Source organism: Canis lupus, chromosome 13, assembly GCF_011100685.1.
Source record: "Canis lupus familiaris isolate Mischka breed German Shepherd chromosome 13, alternate assembly UU_Cfam_GSD_1.0, whole genome shotgun sequence".
In the NCBI taxonomy this organism is placed as follows: Eukaryota; Metazoa; Chordata; class Mammalia; order Carnivora; family Canidae; genus Canis; species Canis lupus.
In genome coordinates, this window is record NC_049234.1 from 1,248,849 (window position 1) to 1,273,019 (window position 24,171).

General features: G+C 33.8%; 1 protein-coding gene across 14 annotated transcripts in view; it reads left to right on the forward strand.

Annotated features, from left to right (window-relative positions):
• Positions 1-24,171, forward strand: part of VPS13B (vacuolar protein sorting 13 homolog B) — a 734,128-nt gene that overhangs the window by 38,043 nt on the left and 671,914 nt on the right. For all 14 annotated transcript variants that reach the window (XR_005368417.1, XM_038555171.1, XM_038555170.1 and 11 more), the window contains 4 exons: positions 3,484-3,604; positions 13,021-13,188; positions 16,293-16,474; positions 20,363-20,537. Coding sequence is in view for 13 of the 14 variants with exons in the window: in XM_038555171.1 (XP_038411099.1) it covers positions 3,484-3,604; positions 13,021-13,188; positions 16,293-16,474; positions 20,363-20,537 (646 nt within the window). In the remaining variant the exon portion in view is untranslated. The remainder of the gene's footprint in view (positions 1-3,483; positions 3,605-13,020; positions 13,189-16,292; positions 16,475-20,362; positions 20,538-24,171) is intronic.

Here is a 24,171-nt window from a genome sequence, read left to right on the forward strand (position 1 = left end):
GCATGGAGCCTGCTTCTCTCTCTGCCTCTCTCTCTCTCATGAATAAATAAATAAAATCTTAAAAAAAAAAAGTATTTGTATTTGTATATTTGGTAATGTTTGTTTTATAATATAAATTCCTGTGAGTACCATGATTAATGGTCATTTTTAAAGCTCACTCAGATTTCATGTTTATTATAAATTTGGTCAATCAAATTATTTAGTTTTTTGAATAATAATGGGTAGTTCATAGGGAAGCTTTATGCAGTGTGTTTTTTTTAACTCTTTGAAATCTTATATTTAGTCTATGCACTTTACCCTTTTTTTTGCTGCTAATAACTTTTAAAAAATAAAAATAACTTGTTCTTTCTTTTGCTTAAAAATGTTTGTCATCTCATATGTGCCAGATTTATTGGACTGCAGTAGTTTTAGTGCATTTTGGCTGGAATGTTTATTATGACATCACTGTAATCTATATACAGTATGTGATTTCAGATGGTTTCAGTGTTAAATATTTTTATAATTACGCTAGTTTTGGCAGTTCACTTGGAACTTTTCCACATTTCTTTAATGACTATGTTTTACTTCTGGGCTTTTGAGACAACCATATGTTTCAAAAATTAATAGTGTGCTTTTAATGTTAACGCTGTGCAGAAGTGTATGACTACAAACATTTTTAAGGATGTAAGCTGAACTAAAAGTGATTACAGTAAGTTTTTATTCACAGTAGTGGTCTTTTAGTATTTAGAGATGATAACACTCCCCCCCAAAAAACAGAAGATGTCATTATAAAGATTGAATAGTGAAGTTGTTCTGTGGAATGAAACATAGTGAAGTTTGTTTTGCATTAATTTAAAATGAACATAAGTTAATGTGAAAATTTTTCTTTATGGTAACAGAACTTTTACTTTCTGCTTGTATTGAAGTTTCAAACAATTTTTTTTCTTTATTACTATATCCCTAGCGTTGAAGCCATGTTATTTTGTAAAAGATTTATCTTCTTTAATTGTTTTATTCTCTTGGTGTGGTATTGAATAAGAATTTTTGTGGTCTAAAGGTCTTACTATTCTTATTCTAGTATCCTGTTGGTAAATTTAATGGTTTTTCTTTTTTTTTTTTTTTTGGTTTTCCTTTTTTTATCTTTAAATTTTCTCTTCAAATATGTAAAATAGAAAAACCTATTTCCTTACTCTTCTTGTGTTTTAAAATAGTTTTATTAGTGATTAATGAATTGATGAGGCACGGTACACCATTGGCTATCTTTTGTATTGATACCTTTTTTTTTAAAGAGGGGTAGAGGGGGCGAAGAGAGAGGGGAAAGAGAATCTTAAGCAGGCTCCACCCCCAGCATGGAGCCTAATGTGGTGCTCCAATCTCACAACCCTGAGATCATGACCTGAGCCGAAATCAAGGGTCAGACATTTAACTGAGCCACCCAGGTGCCCCTATATCTCGACCTTTGAATTCTCCTCATATGTACCTTTCCTTTAGGCAAAATGTGCTCTTTTATCCCAAAAAATAGGAATAAGAAGATGCCAGATGAAGGATGACTGGGTGGCTCAGCAGTTGAGCATCTGCCTTTGGCTCAGGACGTGATCCTGCGGTCCCTGGATCGAGTCCCACATTGGGCTCCCTGCAGGGAGTCTGCTTCTCCCTCTGCCTATGTCTCTGCCTCTCTCTCTGTGTCTCTCCTGATTAAATAAATAAAACCTTAAAAAAAAAAGAAGATGCCAGATGCTTTTACTTTATTACTAAGCCCCATCTATTTTCTCCCTGTATTGCCGGTCTTCTTGAAATAGCAATCTATGTGTATTGTTTCCACTTTTGATTTCTCACTCACTCTTTTTTTTTTTTAAATTTTTTTTTAAAAATTTATTTATGATAGAGAGAGAGAGAGAGAGAGAGGCAGAGACATAGGCAGAGGGAGAAGCAGGGTCCATGCACCGGGAGCCCGACGTGGGATTCGATCCCGGTCTCCAGGATCGCACCCTGGGCCAAAGGCAGGCGCTAAACCGCTGCGCCACCCAGGGATCCCCTCATTCACTCTTTAAACTATTCATTTACTGCCCTCCTGTGTCTCTACTAGAAGTATGAAATCTCTTTTCTTATACGTTATTGGCATCCTAATTACCAAATCTTGAAACATGGCAACTAGAATGAACATCTTTATAGTTCTTAATGTTACGTTATTTTTATTGAACTGATTCATGTCTTTAGCTTCTGGTATGGTTCTCTCTTCTTAAACATTGTACACTTTGGCTTTATTTGACTAATCATTATTTCTGTACATGCTACATGCATATATACTGTTTTGGTTATGATTTCCCTCTATTTAGCCTCCAATCTTAACCTAAAACATTCCTATACTCACTTTTATGAGCCTGACCTCTCTAGTTCTTCCAAATAGAAGTTCTCTCTTTTTGTTCCTAACATAAAAACCAAAAAACCTAGTTATATGTTTTCAATGGATTCTTAAATCCTTGAGGACAGGTATTAAGCCTGACTTATCTTTGTATGTCCAACAATTAGCATATAAGAGCATTATATAAACTTACAGTTGAATAAAGGCAGGAAAAGAGTACTGTCTGCATTTATAAATAAGGGAACCTGACTTATCTTTGTATGTCCAACAATTAGCATATAAGAGCATTATATAAACTTACAGTTGAATAAAAGCAGGAAAAGAGTACTGTCTGCATTTATAAATAAGGGAATACATTTCAAAAATGTGTTTTGTTGAAGTTTTTGTTCTCCATATTAAAACCCAATGAAAACTTGTATCTAATGTGGATAATAATTCAGTAAACATAATTAGACTGCAAAGGAGTCTCAGGATGATTGAGATTAATCATTAAAGTGACTAAGAAGACAACTTGGATTCAAATTTAATTTAACACACAAAATACTGAAGGCCTTAACAGATAAACAGCAAGGGGGAAATTAAGACCCTTTCCATTTATTTTGTATTCAGATGGAAAGTCCTTAAACACTTCTGTTAAATAGTCTTCTTTTGCAAAAGCCATATATAAGAATTTTTTAAAAAAAGATTTTATTTATTTATTCACGAGACACACACGCGCACACACACACACACACACACACACACACACACACACAGAGAGGCAGAGACACAGGCAGAGGGAGAAGCAGGCTCCATGCAGGGAGTCTGATGTGGGACTTGATCCAGGGTCTCCAGGAGCAGGCCCTGGACTGAAGGGGGCACTAAACTGCTGAGCCACCTGGGCTGCCCAAGAATTCTTTGGTGTTATCAAGTGGTTTGTTTAGATCCCAACTCAAGAAATGAAGAATTTGTGGTGTACAGTAATTGTTATTTTTAAACGCTGTTTGAGAATGCAAATCATAAGAATTGTTTGTTTATATAGATTTTTAGAGGTAAAAAATAAGCTGATCAAATTTAATAACCATAAGCTGTGTATATTCAACCAAAAAAACCTTTCCTAACTCTTGAATGCTGGTTGATACTTTTCTTTAAAATAAAAATAGGATGACCATGAAAGCTGTGGTTCTCATTCTACGAACCGTAGTACTACTGAGAACACGAAACCGTCAGTAAAACCTCGAAGAATTCAGCAGGCTGCTCCCACAGATCCTGATTTACCACCAGGTAACTTCTAATGAACTTGATAAAACTAAAATTTCACTTGTTATTAATTGTTGTAGCCTGTTGTAGAATGTACACTTTCAGTATTTAGTGTCATAAAATACTTAGACTATATTTGTGTGTACATTTGCTTCATGAAATAAGAACAGATCAAGCCCAGAGCCCTCAAAAATATCTTTCATTCAAATTTTGATGCTCTTCAGCAGGATTTTAACTTACATTTCTTTCTTACATCCTGTCCAAGCAAAGACATGCCTCTGCTTTGTTACTCATAGTCTCTTTGTTCCTTTGCTTCTTGATAACCAAGAAAGTCACTAGATTGTTCTGACTTTCAGGAAACTGTAGAGTTCACCAACAGGATCATAGAATTTTATAACCATCTCTTTCATTTCCTGAAGTTTTTATTTACTTGGAACAGTAGTGGCTTACAAATCAATACCAGTTCCTTAGTAACTATTTAATGAAGAAGAATAACATGATCATGACATGTCAGCTCTGTGGCCATAGTGCATTGCTACCTTTTTACAGTTAGGGATTGTTTTTATCAGTCACTTCTCTTTTGATTTTATTCATCAGTCATTTCTTTTTCTCAGAGATATAGTTGACATTGCTATATATTTGTTTTCTGTGCCAAAAGTTTGTAGGTTTTCTGTTGGTTTTAACCTAGTTAATTTTTGACAGCCTTCTGGCACCATCTACTAAGAGACTAGAGTTAGATACAGCATTACATAGCCCTTCTCCCTCAAATATGTTCTGTTACGTTATAGTTGAACATTTTAAACTACTGTTATAGTAATATTAATGCTGATGCTTTATATTCTTCTGAACTTTACTTAACAAGTTTTGGTAATCTCCCTGGCTTTAAATAGATTAATTGCTATAACTTTAAATAGATTAATTGCTATAGCTGGAGAAGGTGGCAGAGGAAGATATTTTACTTCTGAATGTTTCTAATTCTTAGATTGGTGTGGGGCAGCCCCCGTGGCGCAGCGGTTTAGCGCCGCCTGCAGCCCAGGGCGTGATCCTGGAGACCCTGGATCGAGTTCCATGTCAGGCTCCCTGCATGGAGCCTGCTTCTCCCTCTGCCTATGTCTCTGCCCCCCCCTTCCCCCCGTCTCTATGAATAAATAAATAAAATCTTAAAAAAAAATTCTTAGAGTGGTGTGATTGTTCCAGAACTTTCTAAATTTTTTCTTGCTAATTAACTTCTTGGGAAAAATCCTTGGTGAATTAAATTATAAATTAAACTGTAGCTTGTTCTTATTTATTAAATGGGCAACCCTTTTACCTCCCCAAATTTCTGACTACATATCCCTTCCAAACTTCCTATATCAGCTCATTGTATCGAATCCTCTCCATTAATAAATTCTGGCGAGAATAATCATTTTTAAGTTTAACTGTTGAGTCTTGTAACACTTCTTTTTCTTTTAAGAACTTGTTTAAGATAAACTAAAAGCTTTTTTTCAGTTGTTGATTTCACAGATAAAAATCTATAGGCTAACCTGCATGTACCCAAAACAGGTCCCAGACTTTTAAAAATTCTTTAGAGCCTTTAATAGAATTTACACTGATACTCAGAATAGAGAAAATTGGTCTATTTTTTGGGAGCATTAAAAATAAAACATAAAAACATAAACATAACTGAAATAATCCTATTTTTAGAGGCATGAAATAGAACTGTATTCTTAACTACTTGAGGTAGCATTTTGATTAACATGTGCTTTGCTGCCTTGCCTAATAGGAGGACTGGTATCCTCTTTTATGCTGACATAAATCACAGTGAAGGAGTTGATTTAGGGAGTAACTGAACATGTTGGGCAATTACTGGGAGGCAGAGTAAAGTTAATCTTGCCAAAGGGGGAAAAAAGGGATAATTTGAGAATCCAGCTGGATAATGGTAAATCATTTTATTTAAAGGTTGACTCATATGGTTATTTGAGGAATCCTTTCTGGCAACCTTGTCCTGCCTGTGAACCATATTAAGGTTCTTCCATGGTAGAAATTAATTTTTAGTCTCAAAATTTCTAAGGCAAAGTTATGGCTGTGTTTACAATTTTGGAGTTTGAGCATTTACATAGACTCAGAGATGCTTTTTGATGTTCATGTTGCCAATGGTCCTTTGTTTTACACTCTTTAGGGATGGGTCACTTTTGAATAGGGGAAGAACATAAGTTGACATCTAATATTCTGTTTGCAATCTCTTTTCTTGGTATTTCGAATAGTCTTTTATCAGATTATGGATCCTGACCAATTAGTGCAGTAGAAGAGCAATTTAATGGGTCATAGCAAGCATTTAGAATATATGGAAAATAATAGAAAACCTCAGAGCATAAAGGCATATAGTAAAGTTATTAGTAAAGAAATTTGTGCATATGTGTAGGCTTGTGCTGGGTTATAATGTAATATTTTCTTCTGGTAGAAGGGTCAAAAGAATTTGAATAACTGATTTGAAGTATGCACGTTCTCTTTCAGTCACTGATCTATGGGCACAGGACTTTCAATTGCTGCTAAGAACAGTTTTGAATTGTGAGCTTAGCATATCCTGTAAAATATACTGATAATTCCAATTTAGAGAGAAGGTTTAAGGATGTTTTATTTATTTATTCATTCATGCTTTTATCAGTATTCTCTGCATTTTATCTCTATGTAAAGTGAGACAACTTCTAAACTAGATAGCTGGATTATGTGGTTCTGTGCTCTCTGAAGTATATAGCCTTCGGCTTTTATTGAAGGTCATTTTATCTAAAATGGCTTTAAGAAGATGTTGTCTTTCAAAAAAAGGATGTTGTCCTTTAATTTACTCAAGGTCTTTTAGTTAAATTTTTTTCTTATTTAATAGTTTATTTTTTAAGATTTTATTTATTGATTCATGAGAGGAACAGAGAGAGAGGCAGAAACATATGCAGAGGGAGAAGCAGGCTCCCTGTAGGGAGTCTGATGCGGGACTCCATCCCAGGACCCCGGGATCACGACCTGAACCAAAGGGAGATGCTCAACCACTGAACCACCCAGGTGCCCCAATAGTTACTCATTTAAAATAGAATTCTACATGTTTGTTAGGAAGCTCAGATAAACTTTGTCTTCCATTGCATGGCTTCCTCTTTCTTGGTTTGTCTTTCCTTTTCTTCTTACCTTTTTTACCCAGAAAATATGTGTGTGTGTGTGTGTGTGTGTGTGTGTGTGTATATACACACAGCTTAATAGAAATATTTAGGATATGGATAAACTTTAAAAACCATGTTGCCTACTGGGTCTGAAGTTATGACTTAGTCATTTTTGATCGTCATCTAGCAAAGAGGACAGCAGTTCTTTGAAGGGCCAGTTAATAAGTATTTTAGGATTTTTAGCCATATATTTTCTGTTGCAGCTATTCCATTCTTCTGATGTAGCATGAACTCAGCCATATTAGAAAAACTAATATATTGTGCCTATGTTCTAATAAAACATTATTTATAAAAATAGATGGCAAAGACCTCATTTTTGAGGTCTTCCTCATCTAAACAATGTCTGGTTCATAATAGGCCCTTATATGTTTACTGCACTGCACAAAAATTGAACTGCATAAAATTATACAATGTTTTCTTCAGACTTCAATAATCAGTGTCCTAGGGTCATTGGAATGTGAAATAAGAAGCTACTTCAAGATTTTCTGGTCTAGCAATCTATTTTTTGGGGATATGGACCCTTGAAAACCTGTTGTAAAAGTTCTTCACCTATAATATGCACATATGAAATAGCACATAACTTTAGGATATTCACATACCTGCTGAAGTCCATCTCTAGGCTTCAGCTAAGCACCTCTGATCTAGTCCACATTTTGTAGATAAGAAAATGGAAACTCATGGGGCATCTGGGTGGCTCAGTCAGTTAAGCATCTGCCTTCAGCTCAGGTCATGATCCCAGGGTCCTGGGATCGAGCCTTACGTTGGGCTCCCCGCACAGTGGAAGCCCTGCCTTTCCCTCTCCCTCTGCCACTCCCCCTGCTTGTGTTCTCTCTCTCTGTCAAATAAATAAAATCTTAAGAAAAAAAGAAAATGGAAACTCAAATATTTTGATATACATAAGGAGAACTGATGGTAATTTAGTAGTCAAAATTTTTTTCTGCAGAAAATATTGAATATGAAATGGAAGATAATAGTTTGTGTGTTATTTGTGTGTATGCATTAGACTGCTGAGGCTTAATTTTCTGAAAAATCTCTTGAAAGGAAGTTCAATAATAATTGGGGAGTATATGAGATAATTTAGGAATATTTGTAATAATGTCATCTGTTCAAGAACCTGAGCCAAGAATGTCAATGTCTTGTTATAGAAGATAGCATAATTATTTTCTGTCTGCTTGTGGAAGAGCACAAGAGTTTAAATCTATCTAATCATTATTTCCTTCTGGAACATCTAAGAGAAGATCTTGTGAAGCAAATGAAAAAGAAATGGATTTCACATCTTCTATTTTTTAATGCCTTTATTGTTTTAATATCTTCCATTAACATTTTTAGGAAAAACTTTTTTATCCTCTAATAACAATGACACATTGTGTAAATTGTGTTAATCAACTGGGTAAATCCTCACCAGTTAGCATTAACCTAACAAAAGTGTCGTTTTCTTTATGTATCAGCACAAAGACTGTGTTCTACCAGAAGCCCAGGCTTCTTTTTTTAAGTAGGCTCCATGCTCAGCATGGATCCCAACACAGGGCTCAAACTCATGACCCTGAGATCAAGACTGAGCTGATATTAAGAGTAAGACACTTAACTGACTGAGCCACCTGGGTGCGAGGCTGTGCTGTGCCCTAGGCCAGACTTTGAGTTCTACTGCTTTCAGTCTTCTCCAGAGGACAGACTGGAGAAGATTTTTCTATTTCTTAATCCTCCTACGCTGGAAGTGATACATATTCTGCTCAAATTCACTGAGGGAAACTGTTTGCATGGACATTATGTATGGCTTAGAAGTCCTTATCTCAGCAACAATTTTCCATTCTGGAAGGGGAAGCACAAGATACTCATGGATAGCTAGCTAGTCATTTCTGATATCCAGGTGTTTTTTTTAATATACTGATATATTGTTCCTTTTAAAAGTAGGCTATGCTTAAAACTGTTATGGTAATCTTCAAGATATCTAAGGTTTATATATTGTTTATTACAGAAAAGGTGATGATTGGAGAGCTTTTATTTCATTCTAATAGATTGTATTTCAAAATAGTGCTTAGTGGCAGGCTGTTTAGTTCCCTAAATCTTTATTTCTGTGTGAATGAGAGCATGCTAGAGTGGCTCATTGAAGGCTATATTCCCTTTAAGAATTAACTGCTTAATCTGGGAGACTTTGTAAACTACTAACTACATTGCAAAGCCAAAGCCAAGAGGAGCTCTAAGGAAGCACAAGTAATGTTTTTTGGATACTAAAAGGAAAGAGTGGTTATGTTCAGGTGTGTGTGGCTTCCAAAACACACAAGTATCACAGACAGCCAGGAAAGATTGAAAATGAAAGGATGGGAAATAGCATAACAGACAAATACTATCAAAAAGTCTGTTTTTAGGGGATCCCTGGGTGGCGCAGCGGTTTAGTGCCTGCCTTTGGCCCAGGGTGCGGTCCTGGAGTCCCGGGATCGAGTCCCACATTGGGTTCCCTGTATGGAGCCTGCTTCTCCCTCTGCCTGTGTCTCTGCCTCTCTCTCTCTCTCTCTGTCTCTATGAATAAATAAAATCTTTAAAAAAAAAAAAGTCTGTTTTTATAGCTTAAAAACTATGCAAAATGAACCTTAAGGCAAAAGCATTAACAGATATATGTAATAGATACTAAATTATAACAGGTACAGTTTCCCCCCAAATATAACCGGTACAGTTTCCCCCCAAATATATGACTTTGTATGTGTCTAACAACTTGGCCATGAAATGTGATCAAGAAAACAAAATGCAATCATAGATTTTATTAATTGGGGTTACAAATTTTTTTCAAGTTTTTATTTAAGTTTCAGTTCACATACAGTGTAATATTAGTTTCATATGTACAGTTCAGGGGTTGAACACTTGCATACAACACCCAGTACTCATCACAAGTGTACTCCTTAATTTCCATAACCTATTGCACCCATCCATCCACCTCCCCTCTGGTAACCATGTTTGTGCTCTGTAGTTAAGAGTCTGTTTCTTGGTTTGCCTCTTTCTCTCCCTGCCGTGACAGTCAATTTTTACCATTTTATTCTCTTTTCATAACACTAATTGTAATGTCCACTCACTGTGAGTTTTCTTAGCTCCCACAGTAACTGCCCTGAGTTATTGTCTAGTTACCAAACCTTTTTTAATTCATGTTTTATTGAACCTCCCTACTATATGGATAAAAGAATCCTTGTTGGGGATCCCTGGGTGGTGCAGCGGTTTAGCGCCTGCCTTTGGCCCAGGGCGCGATCCTGGAGACCCGGGATTGAGTCCCACGTCGGGCTCCCGGTGCATGGAGCCTGCTTCTCCCTCTGCCTGTGTCTCTGCCTCTCTCTCTCTCTCTGTGACTATCATAAAAAAAAAAAAATTAAAAAAAAAAGAATCCTTGTTCTTAACCTTTTAAAAAGTTTTATTTTGAAATAGTTTCAATCTTTCAAAAAAGACAAGAGTGTTACAAAGAACTTTACCTTTAACTATTTGAGCATAAGTTGCCTATATGATGTTGCGTAACCCTCAAGTTTACACCAAAACTACACTAAAATGTTTTTAGATATGGTAACCAAATCATTCAACCATGGAATTTGATTTTGAGAACTTGTCTTCCCTGTGACATTAGGATAAATAGATTGTAGATGTTGTCTCTTTGTAACCAAAATTGGTGCATGCTATTTCATTTAAGAATATGAGGGAGATAAATAAGACCTAGTCTTTGCCCTCTAGGATTTCATTGTTTAACAGAGAAAATAATTATATACAGACATACACAAATGACAGTAGTAACATAAGCCCAAGGAAAGTGGTAGAGACAGTCTTCTTAATGTTGTGTCGGTTAGGGGACATTGGAGAAGAGCATGTAGAGGAGAGAGAGTTCATAGTGTTTTACCTGGCCCTGTGGGCATAGATGTGTGTGCCTGAAGGATTCTGGAGGAGTGGGGTTGTGGGGTGGGGAAGAGTTAGATAGTGATAGGAATTTCTGGAAAGGTTGATTAGTAACAGGGTGTTGTTTTAGAGCCATCTAGTAGGACACCTGGTAGGTTTTTATCCCAGAGTTACCTTGCATTTTCAGGTGCTTGTGGAATAGACCTGGATTACTGTTATGTTATCTGAATAGATATACTTTCAGGGACTATCTAAATATTTAGTGATCAGAGCTAGAAGATCTGCTGTTTGAGACTCTTCTGTAGCTTAGAACTAAGTTATGGAGGATTGGGGAGATAGTGTATCATTTCTTCCAGTGGTTAGTTACTGTTTCTTTGGTATTGTATTTTTAATAAGGAAACATAGACTATGGGAATAGTTCTTAGATATTTTATTCTTTAATGTTGAATTGGCTTAATCATCTCAACTTGTATGTTAATTTTATAATGAGAAACTGAGGAAAAATATAAAAAACAATCCATTAGTAGGGTTCTGTTGGTTAATATACATTTACAGTATTATGTTTCTATTAATTTGCATTAAATATTTTCTCCAGTTCTATCTTTTGAGAATTTATCTTTTGAAGGTAATAAAAACTCATGAACTCTTAAGAGGTTTTTATGAATTCCTTATTGATGACACGTTTTCCGAAATAGGAAAACCAATATTAGTCATGCTTCTTGACTTCTTAGAAACAGGATGTTTATTTTTATTTTTAACATCTGTGTTGAGTAGTAAAAGCATGGAGGAATATACATTCTAGGATTGAAACTTCTGATTTTTAAAAATTTCTTCTGGAAGCTTAATTTGTTAAGCATTATTTTAGTATCTGCTCTCAAAAGAGTATTTATTACCTTAAATTTATTGATATTTTGTACGTTAATTTTGTAGCATATGATAATTGGCACTCTAAAAGCTGCTAATAGTTTCCACATATGAGAAAAACTTTGTTGTATTACATTTCTTTCCTATTTGTATCCACTGGGGATGAATGAAGGAGTTGGTTTTGCATAGGTGTTATGGTTGAATGGATTCACTTTTTTAAAAGATTTTATTTATTTATTCATAAAGGACACAGAGAAAGAGAGAGAGAGAGAGAAAGAGGGGCAGAGACACAGGCAGAGGAAGAAGCAGGCTCCATGCAGGGAGCCTGACGTGGGACTCAATCCCAGGTCTCCAGGATCACACTCTGGGCTGAAGGCGGTGCTAAACCGCTGAGCCACCCAGGCTACCCTGTTGAATGGATTTAAATACTTTCTTTCAGGAGGCTTTAGTGGAGGTGTTAACAGTGTCAGTTGCTGACGACAGAAGTTGATTCTGTTTTGCCCAGTTAAGTTCTGAATACAAGCAGGATGGTTCATGAAATAGCTAAAATTTTAATCAGCTTTTAAATAAGTTTTATAGTGGGAGATACATTTGAATCAAGTGAAGTTTTTAATCTTTTTCTTCTGTGTTTTCTTAAAATACTATTGAGTTTTATTTATATTTCCAATTTAATTCCTTACTAATGTATCTGTATACACATTTATTGTGTGAGAAGCTTCTGAGAATGTGGAGTATCCCATCGGAGCATAAAATTAAAAGAACAGTTTGAAGATTTTAGGCAAGCTATAGCCAAAAAGAATGTCCACCAGTTACTTCTGCTGTTTTTTTAAACTGCTATTTGTTTCTTGTTCTTTATTTCTCTGTGTTCGCATTATGCTTTTCTTGATTCTTTCATACTTTTTTCTTTTCATTGTTTTCTTTTTCCCTCTTTAAATTCTATCTACATTTTTTCCTTGTTCATATTCTCTCCTCTACCTTGCTTCAGTATTATTTAGTAGTAAGTGGAAATACTTGAATCCATTATGATGGGCATGTTTCTCCTTTCTTTCTTCCTCCCAGCCTAACTTTTGAATATTTATATGGCTCTTTAGAGTAGGATGAGAAGATGGCTCAAAAGAAGCTTAAAGAAGTGATTCTTCTTCTAATATGTTGTAAAATGGGCATATAGTAGCATTGGTTCATTTGGGAAAATGTTTCTAAAATAGACAGAAACCAAAGTACTGGACATAGGATTATCACTGACTGGGATCTAGTATAATGTTATTAAAAAGGTATAGTCTCGATTTTTCTTAGTACAGGAACACTTCTTTATATAGAATTTCTTGGTAATGGTTTTTGGGGGTGGATCTATTACTTAGCTGTGCCAGTTTTTGTAAGCCTGTCTACCTGACTGTTAGTTTCCTCTTTGCAAAATATGTTAAATGATACCCACCTATCGTATACATTAAGTTCAATAATATTTTAAGAATTATTCTTTATTGACAGACTTAATGGCTAATTGAGTCCTTTTTTCCTTCTATTTTATAGGTTATGTGCAGAGTCTGATTAGACGAGTTGTAAATAATGTAAATATTGTTATAAATAATCTCATACTAAAATATGTTGAAGATGATATTGTTCTTTCAGTCAATATCACTTCTGCAGAGTGCTATACAGTAGGTGAATTATGGGATCGTGCATTCATGGATATTTCTGGTGAGTAAATATCAAGAAAAGTATAGATTTTTCCATTATTGAAATAGTTGTCTTGGTTTCTAAACCTTTTCTGGGCCAAAAGGCTGTTCAATATATCTAATGAGAGTTTTATGTCTTTAGCCTTAGAAAAATAAACATATGTAAAATTTAGTATACAATTAGAGGGGATTACTACAACTCTGCTTTTAGTTATAAAATCCTAGACTCTTTTTAATATTTTTAATTTTTATTCTTTCTTACCTACCACATGCCTGTTTCAAGTGTAGTATATAGTATTTTGCAGTGCTGTAGGTTTGTAATAGAAATAGTTAAAATTTTTGATGTATTTGAAGGAGGAAGAGGAAAATGTTGCTTTTGTATTGCTCACTAATGGCAAAACAATGTATCTGACTGGCTTATGGTTTAGGCTTGTATATTCCAGAGCATATTTGGAACTGGAAATCCTACATTTCCTTTAGGAGTATCCTAAAGCCTCTATTATATGCCATAATCTCCTTATGCTTGCATTAAAAGAACTATTAAGTAATATAACTTTCGTAACTACCATTTATTTATTACTATTTGATTATGTTTTACGTGGTAGGCACTGTGCTAAGAATTGAAAAATACAGGTGTCAAAGAGACACTGCTTTTTTCGGAAGAGATATTAATAAATCATAATATTTGTTAGTATATGTTCTGATAGGGTAAGGATTGGGCATTTTTTGAAAATATAGTGAGAAGACTATTTTTAGCACCTTTTATCTGTGACTTGCCAGGGTATATATTTGTTAATAGTGCTGGCACTAAAGTTAAATGACCTGAGTTTGGATCCTAGATGTCCCACTTAGTATAGCTATTAGTTGTTGGGTGAGTTACTTGATCATTTCTTTGTTTGTTTGTTAAATGGGGGTAAAATAGGAGTTTCCTTATAGAGTTATTTTATTAAATACATTAATGCACTGAAAGCACTTGTAAAAGTGTCTTGTACATAGTGCTCAGAAAATGATCTTTTAAAATTATTTACATTTCTTTTCTCAAATTCTCATAACCCTGTGAAGTGATATCCTTTCTCATTCATGTACTTATATATTCATGTATCTGTCTTAAGTCCTACTTAAAGGGAGGCAAAAGGAAATTTAGTCTCAAGGTTACTTCACTTGCCTAGTTTAGGCATACAGCTAGGAACTAGCAGAATTTGATACAGTCTCATTTTTGTGTGTTCTGCAAGCTTTACTCTTTACATTTTTTTTTTTAAAGTAAGCTCCACACCTGACATGAGACTTGAATTCACTACCCTGAGATCTAGAGTTGTATGCTTTACTGACTGAGCCTGCTCATGTGCCCCTTAGTCAGTTTGTTTTAAAATGAGGAATCTTGATCTCGCAGCTTTGTTGTGAAGCATAAATCAGTGCATATGCAAAGTCCCAAGCATTATTTCTGAGACATTGTAAATGCCTTCCTCTCATCCTCTGTGGAAAAAATACTCCATACAAGCCCACAAGGAAACATTTAAGGAAAATGGAAAACAAGCAGAACTGGATAATGCAGGATTGAATGAATGTGTTGACATTTTATGGGAAGAAATTTCATTTATAGTTTAATATATGAGTAATGCAAATATTACTCTCCGAAATCATAGTGAATTAGAGTCTTGGATTGGGAGTTAGGACATCTTGGTTTCAATCTTCCTCCCATCACTAATGTAGTATAACCTTGGGTGAGTCATTTGTAAAATGTGAATTATTATTTCTATCAATGTGCTAATATATTTAAGAAAATCAGTATCATATCACATGAAAGTTCATGAAAAGGGTTGTGATAAAAACAGCAAAAATAGTATCTTTTACTTGTTGAGTTCTTGTTAACTGCTAGGCCTGGTGCTATGCTCTTTACATATCTTCTTTTAATCCTTTACTTTCTGAGGTAATCACTATTCTTTCCCCTTTTATTAATTTTTAATACAGCATTTAGTATTTACAAAGATTTAGGTCACATATTTTGTTATAAAACAGTATAATGAGCACATCTCCTCTATCTAGAACAGTGATAGTAGTTTACCCCCACCAGTGTACTTTTCCCTGTCCCATACCTTTCCTCCTATAGTTAACTGTTGTATTAAATTTTATCATTTAATTACTTAAAGAGACTTGTGTTATAAAAAGGAATGAAGTACTGATACATAAACATGGACAAATCTTAAAAACATTCTAAGTGAGAGAACCCATATAAGGTGTATATTGTATGATTCCATTTGTATTAATCACACAGAATAGCCAAATCTGTATAGATAGAAAGTAGATTGGTGATTACTTCAGGATTGGGGGCAGGGAGAGGACAGTGAGGGAATTGAAGGGCTGAAGGGGACAGAGTTTCTTTTCTGATAAGATGAAAAAATTTTGAAATTGATTGTGGTGGTGGATGCATGATATTGTCAATATACTAAATGCTACTCTGTTGTATCCTTTAAATTGTTAATTTTATGTTATGAATTTTGCCTCAAAAAGTGTCAGATGTGGATATAGACCTAAATAATATATTACGTGTATTTTTGAGCTATGTAAAAATAGTATGCTCTTTGTAGGAATTTGAGGTTTGAGTAAAACTTCAAAGGTTTCCTGTTTTCAATTAATGTTATGCTTTTAATGTTTTCCCATATTGTTGCATGTAGTTATTAGATCTGGAGTGCAAGTTTAGAGAAGCTGTGAGTTTTTCAGTGTAAGATATTAAATGAATGATTATTACTCAGAATGTATTTCTTAATGTGGTTTCTCAAGAATTATATTTATTTCGTACCTCCATTGCAGATAGCGAAATGTAGCAAAATCTTTCATAAATTTTGTTTTAAATTTGTTTAGATACCAAGCAATTTGGGAACAAGCTACTTCATTTCTTTGTCCTTTATTTGATTCTTCATACTTGCAGTGGGGATTTTGGTGCCGATTTCATAAGGTTATTGGAGGGTTTAAATAATAAATGAGAGATTCGTTGCATAGGTTCTGGCCTCATGTATTAAATACTCTATTAATCTTATTACTATTTGTACTAATAAAAATGGCTGCCTTTTTTTCGTCCAGCTTTCCTTTTTACTTAAAATGTTTTTTTTTTTTTTTTTTTTCTTTTAGCAACTGATCTGGTGCTGAGAAAGGTTATCAATTTTTCGGATTGTACGGTTTGTCTTGATAAACGAAATGCTAGTGGTAAAATAGAATTTTACCAGGATCCTTTATTGTATAAATGTTCCTTCAGAACTCGTCTGCATTTCACGTATGATAACCTAAATTCCAAGATGCCATCTGTTATTAAAGTAGGTGTTTCTTTTTCTAGTAGTTGAGTTGCATGTCTCCATTTTGTTTTTTTGGTTCTTGTGTGTGCTATTAAAGAAAAAATTAACCTCATAAAAATAGTTTTTGTAAGAGTTTTATTTCTATTTATAATTTTAGGTTATATTGTTATATATTATAACTTTCTGTATTGTGTGTTGTACTACAGAGATTCTTTTTTTTCTCCCTGTGACTATAGCTTCCTTTTAAGTTTGTCCAGATGTTTATAAGTGTTTTTCTCTTTATAGGATCTTCTCTATTTAGAAGTGTAATTATACCCATCATGGATTAAATACCAATGTATATTTCAATCCTTATAATTTATATAACATGATCTGATAACTGTAGTTATTGTCCCTCTTTCTTAGATAACTTTAAAAGGCTTAGTAGTTAACCTAATATCTTAATTTATTGGTTCAGGAAATTTTAGCTTTTGATCTATGGTTTCAGAATGTAATTAAAATCTTAGTAGGAATTTCTTAGGTAATGTGAAGAAAGTTTGTTATCCCAAGATACTGGAATATATTTTCAACATGTATTGTTAATTTCTTAGTATAAATCTTGTGTTCTTTCATTACATAACAGTTTTCTAAATCTCTATCCATATATCAGTTTTTGAAAAAGAATTCAGAGTAGTTTGTGGTCTTTTTAATAACTAAGTTTTAATGTGGAATTAATTTTTATTGTTGAGTTTCATGCCTTTGAATACTAAAGTGCTATAATGGAAAAGATGCCCCTGAGTCTGAGCATGGTTATTGACTACTCTGCTTGATTGTATATGGCTATATAAGTTATGGTTTTTGAAAAGACAGTATTAAAAATAATACTTTATTTTTGAAGTAGCTTTACTATATATTCATGAAATCCACCTGTTTTTCTTAGGTAGTGCTTTAGTCATCAGTGCTTACTTTCTTCACCATTGTGTACAATGCACATCAATTTATTGAAATTCTGTTATTTTTTCCTTCTATTTTTGAATTAGCTTCTTTGCCAAAGAGAAGCATGGAAAAGTATGAATTCAGTGGTATCAATGCCTCTGTCTTGGGATAATGGGCTTAGTTTCCTTCTTTTACCTTGAACCTGCTAGTATGTTGGGGAATGTTAAGGTTAAATTCAAGATACATTTAAAAAAATATTTTACTTATTTATTCATGAGAGACAGAGAGAGAGAGAGAGAGAGAGAGAGAGAGAGAGGGGCAGAGACACAGGCAGAGGGAGAAGCAGGCTCCATGCAGGGAGCCCAATATGGGACTCGATCCTGGGTCTCCAGGGTCACGCCCTGGGCTGAAGGTGGCGCTAAACCGCTGAGCCACCCGGGCTGCCCTCAAGATACATTTTGAAAGCAAGTAACGGATATATTTATGTCTTACAGCATAAAATAAGCTTATTCATCATTAGTACAAATGTAATTATACATTCTAGAATGTGGTTAAATTAGAAGAAAGTAAAAATAAATGAACTTGAGGAAAATTTAGTGTTAGCATGTAAATTTGTGTTCTCAAAATTGATTAGCCACAACAAATCATCTTAAAAAGCATCTTAATATAAATAAGTTTGTTGACGTGGGATTCTTGACTCTGGTAATCACCAAATTTGAGATACCATTATGCTCAACTGAAAGAAAATTGAGTTTTTTATTAATACCATTGTGATGTAAGGTTTGCCATTTTGACTTAGACCTATCATTCTTCTAACTCCTCGTCCTAGGAAGTGTATATTAAAAGCACATGGTTAACCTCATTGGTCATCTCAAAGAGAGAGGATTTCCCAGAATATTCCAGATACCCTAATTATTCATTTAAGCTTCTTTCATATGTTTAAGTGGTTTTTGAATTTACTTATGTTTTGGTTAGGCTTTTTATAATTTTCTGTCTGTTGAGACAAATATGTCTTAGGGTTTGTGTCATCTGAGATATAGATTATATGGGTATATGACTTATTTAACATTTCCCCTATTTTTGAAAATTTACTTTTTGAAAAAATTTTTAGAGCAATGAAAGTCTGACCTAAATCTTTGACCAATTTTCTGATTAATCCCTTCAGAATGATTTCAGGTAGTTGCAAATATCTTATTAATGGGCTTAAATTTTAATGCCTGTGTTCTGTATTGGAAAATTATTTCCAGAAAAAATTTAACCAAGTGTATATGTTCATGAACCTTAAGGAGGGTTCCTATCCTTAAATATGATCATGTTAAATTGACAGCTTGTTAAAATATATTTTAATTAACATTTGTTAGTGAAGTTAGATTTTTAAAAATTATGTTAACTGGCCATTTGTTCTTTGAAAAACACATTAAGGTTCTTTGTCCATTTTTCAATTAGGGATTAATCTTACTGATTTTAGGGATACTTTGATCTGTCTGCCATATATGAAATATATAAGGTATTTTATATATTTTACATGCATATGTTTATGTTATATGTATGTATAAAATATGTTTATAAAGGATTTATTCTTTGTTACTGGTTCAGCTAAGGTGGCCTTTCACTAGTAATATTGGTGCCATACAATATTTTAAAAGGATGTGGTAGAGAGATAGCAGATTAAGACGAGCTTGGCAGGCCTGCACTGCACGCTCTGCCCTCCTGCTACCAACCTTTTACTTACCCTTTCTTGATCTGCTCATTGTATGATTTATTTATTTATTTATTTATTTATTTATTTATTTATTTATTATTTATTTATTTTTTAAATTTTTATTTATTTATGATAGTCACAGAGAGAGAGAGAGAGAGAGAGAGGCAGAGACACAGGCAGAGGGAGAAGCAGGCTCCATGCACTGGGAGCCCGATGTGGGATTCGATCCCGGGTCTCCAGGATCGCGCCCTGGGCCAAAGGCAGGCGCTAAACCGCTGCACCACCCAGGGATCCCTCATTGTATGATTTTTAAATAAGTTTTAAGAAATCTGTACTCATTTAAATGAGTATTTTGCAACTTTCTTTCCCTTCAAATACAAATTTTTCTGCCTTTAACCCTAAAAATATGATGATTACTGTAACCTTTTCATGTTTCATAGACTCTCAGATACCTTCCAAGAGACTTGGAAGTCAAAATAAACCTTTCAAGAGACTTGACTTTATGACTTAATTGGTTTTATTCCATGTTTATGTAACAGCAAGGAACCATTACACTAAGACTATGTTTATATTCCATTAATGTCTTTCTTTCTAAAGGATAAATTTGATTGCTATATATCTTATTTGTTAGTAATTAATCTTGTTTCTTTGTTAGTAGCTGATTCATGTTATAAATTTTATGTCCTATTTATTTAAATGTCTTAAAATTTGTTTGGTAAACTTTTCTGAACATAATGTCACTTGGTTTTTCATATTTGACAAAATTTTATTATGTTCATACTTCTGTAGTTGTAATGTTAGTAATTTTTCCACTTAGGCTTTTAGGATGTGTATGTATTCTTTTTGGTTAATAAAGCTATAAAGGGTGATTAAGGTTTTACTAAAATGACATCATTAAATTTTATTCTTGGTGTGACAGAAGTTTTTCTGAATTTGAGGGGAATGCTATCATTCTCTTCATAGTATGGAGTTGATATTTTGGTTCCATAACTTTATTTCTGGAAAAGTTATCTAGAAATAAAAAGTTATCTAGAAGTCTAGTGTGACTATCTTTTCATCATCATTTCTATTTGGACTTAAATAATTTGGTTTAGTACAGTTTCTATCTAAAATTTATTGGCCATTGTAGCAAGATTCCTGATATTAGAGTGAACTGTTTTGGCTTATATTGGAAATGTTTGGGATATTACTTTTCTCTTATGGTATTCTATTTTAGGACTTTTAATATTTATGTTAAAAGGTACTTCCTTCGAACATGTTTTTGTTGATGTTTTTTTTTTTTTCACATACAGATTCATACTTTAGTAGAGAGCTTGAAACTTTCTATCACAGATCAACAATTGCCTATGTTTATCCGTATAATGCAACTTGGAATTGCTCTTTACTATGGGGAAATAGGCAATTTTAAAGATGGAGAAACAGAAGATCCTACCTGCCACGATAAAGATATGTTAGGAAACATTACAGGTAAATATAACAAAAACTTTATTTTAAATTATTGCTTGTATAGTGTTTTCACATTGTGAAACTTAAATAAAACATTAGATTGAATTTTGCAGTGTTCTAATATGATGGGATGATTTTATTTTGGTTGTTTGACACTACTTTGATTTTTTTTAATATGCTAGATATTACTTGATTTTCTTTTTACATGCTCAAAGTAACTAATATTTCTAATAGGTATAAATGTTTAGAATGTATGTTATATATAAAAGTTAAGGTAGTACAACATCAACATTTCCTAATAAATTGTGGATTGGTATTTTTTGGTGAAGGCTTACCAAGAGTTACAATGGAGTTAGATATATTAATTATATGTATTTAACAACTATAGTTATGTTTAATTGACTATATGCTTCATTGGAAGATACCTAGTTAATTAATGGGAACATTATTAATGTAGTATATATTTCATTGAAGGATACTGGTGAGTTGACTTCAGTTATTGAGTTCATTATACTTTTACTAAAGTCTCCTGAATGTACTGAATATTGGTAATGTGGGAAAACACAGAGATAAAAAGATGTGTTCTTTTCCCTTAAAATCTTAAGGTACAGTAGAACAGATAGACCTGTGATAGTTTACTATGGTGTGGTAGAAGGATAGAATGTTTGATTAAATAGAGGTTTAAATGATCTGAAGAAGGAAGATGTTGAAAAGAATGATTGACTTTGACTTGGCTTTGAGACATAGGAAAAATTTGGAGGAATAATGAATTTCCATAGTTAGAGCCTTTAGAAAGGAAAATGCTAAAGGGTGCCTGAGTGGCTCAGAAGCTAAGCTTTTGCCTTTGGCTCAGGTCATGATCCTGGGGTCCTGGGATCAAGCTCCTTGCTCAACAGGAAGCCTGCTTCTCCTCCCTCTGCTTGTGTTTTTTTTTTTTTTTTCTCTCTCTCAAATCAATAAAGTCTTGAAAAAAAAAATACTAAAACTTAGGAACAAGTAGCCCAACTTTAAAAAAAAAAAATGAGGAAAAGGCCAGAACAGACATTTGTGCAAAAAAGGTATGCAAATGCCCAACAGGCAGATGAAAAGGTGCTTGACATCTTTAGTCATGATAGGGAATGCAAATCAAAACCACAGTGAGACATTTCAAGGCTACTGGCAGGACTATAATAAAAAGACACATAATCACAAGTGTTGGCAAGATTGTAGAGAAGTTGTAACCCTTGTGTTGATAGTGGGAATGTAAAATGGAATAGCTGCTTTGGAAAACAATCTAGTTTCTTAAAAAGTTGAACAAAGAGTTACCTATGACCCAGCAATTCCACTTCTAGATATATATATGCAAAAGAATTGATAACCTAGGGGATCCCTGGGTGGCTCAGTGGTTTAGCGCCTGCTAAACCAGGGTGTGATCCTGGAGTCCCAGGATGGAGTCCCACATCAGGCTCCCCGTGTGGAGCCTGCTTCTCCCTCTGCCTGTGATCTCTGCCTTTCTCTGTGTCTCTCATGAATAAATAAATAAAGTCTTAAAAAAAATTTGTAACCTATGTTTATATAAAAACTCACATTTGGATGTTAATGGCAGCATTATTTATGAAAATCAAAAAGTAAAACAACTCAAATGTCCATCCACTGATGAATGGATAAATGATTGTGAGATATATATATATATATATATATATATATATATATATCTCACAATCACACACACACATACACACTAGAATATTATTCAGTCATACAAAAGAATGAAAAACTAATACATGCTGCAACATGATAAACTTTCAAAATACCTTAAGTGAAAGCAGCCAGTCCGAAAGGGACACATTGTATGATTCTATTTATATTCCATATTAGCCAATTCCATGGAAGCATAAAGTAGATTAGTAACCAGGCCTGTGGGGACAAAGAAAATGGGGAGTGATTGCTTATGGGTAAAGGTGTTATTTTTAGAATGATGAAAATGTTCTAAAATTGGATGGTAATGATGGTTGTACAACTTTGTGATTATACTAAAAACACTGAATTGTACACTTCCAAAGGTGAAATTTTATATTTAAATTATAGCTTATTAAAAACTATTATCACCTTAAAAGCTTAGGGAAATAACATTAATAAATCTATGTGTGATATACCTTTATTTCACACTGGAGAGTGAATTCCTGTTAGACAACTCCTGAAACAGGAATAGTATCTAACACCTAGAAGAAAGCCTAGCACTAGAAGGTGCTGTTTTTTTTTTTTAACATGCTATTATGACAAACTTCAAATATATAGAAAAACAGAGTATTATATGGTAGACGCCCATATACTCATCATCTAGATTCTGCACTTAATGTTTGTTAATTTGCTTTAGCACATAGCTGTTCATTTAACTTCTTTCTTCAGTTCAACAATATTTCTGACTTCGAAAGCATATTGTTAACTAGTGTTAATTAATGGTTTTTATTTTTTCGAGGGTGTAATTTGCAAAGTGAACTGCATGAATCTTAAATATACTATTTGAGCTTTGAGAAGTGTGTACACCTGTGTGATGTAGAACATTCCTCAAGATACAGGTTATCAGTATCTCCAAAAAGTTCTCTTTTGCCCCTTTCTAATCATTCAACACCCCATTCCATTTCCCCTCAGGAAAAGACTGAATTTGAAAAAGTTCTGTTGATTCTAGGATTTCATATAAATCAGATCATACAGTATAAACTCTTGTGAAAGGATTCTTTCATTAAGCATAATATTCTTTTTTACTTTTAATTATTAAGACTTTTTTTTGAGCAGTTTTAAGGTTCACCGCCAAATCAAAGGGTATGTACAGAGGTTTCCCATATACTCCCCACCATCAAACATGCATAGCCTCCTCCTGTTATCAACATCCTACATGGGATGTAGTACATAACACATGTACTACAATTGATGCAACTACTTTGATACATCATTGTTACCCAGGGTCCATAGTTTACGTTATGGTTCACTCTTGCTATTTTACGTTCTCTGGGTTTTGGCAAATGTGTAATGATATATGTCCATAATTACAGTTTCATACAGAGTATTTTCACTGCCCTGAAGGTATAATATTTTGGAGATTCATCTGTGTTGTTGCATATATTATTGCTAGATACATGGTATGAATATGCCATAGTTTATTTTAGCCATTCTCATGTTGATGGGTATTTGGGCTGTTTCCAGTTTTGGCTATTATAAGTAAAGGTGTCTGGGACATTCTTCTACAAATCTCTTGTAGACATGTGGTATGCTTTCTCTTCGGTAGATACCTAACAGTGGAATTGTATGTTGAGGTAGTGCCAGGTGTGCCATTGACATTCCCACAACATTGTATGAGAGTTCCACTTGTTCCACATCTTTGCCAGCATTTGGTGTTATCTTTTTTTTTTTTTTTTAACTTTTTGCCATTTTGGTGGATATGTTATATTTCCTTGTGGTTTTAATTTGCATTTCATAGATGGGCAGTTATTTTGAAGTTTTTCATGTGGTTATTGACCATTAATATATATTTACCGTTGTGAAGAGTGCGTTAAACATTGGTTATTTTTAAACCTTTGTTGGTTTTCATTACTGATTTGTAATTTTTGTAATATGTAATTGATTCAAGTCCTTTGTTACGTACCTGTTTTAGGAATATTTTTTGTGGCTTGTGACT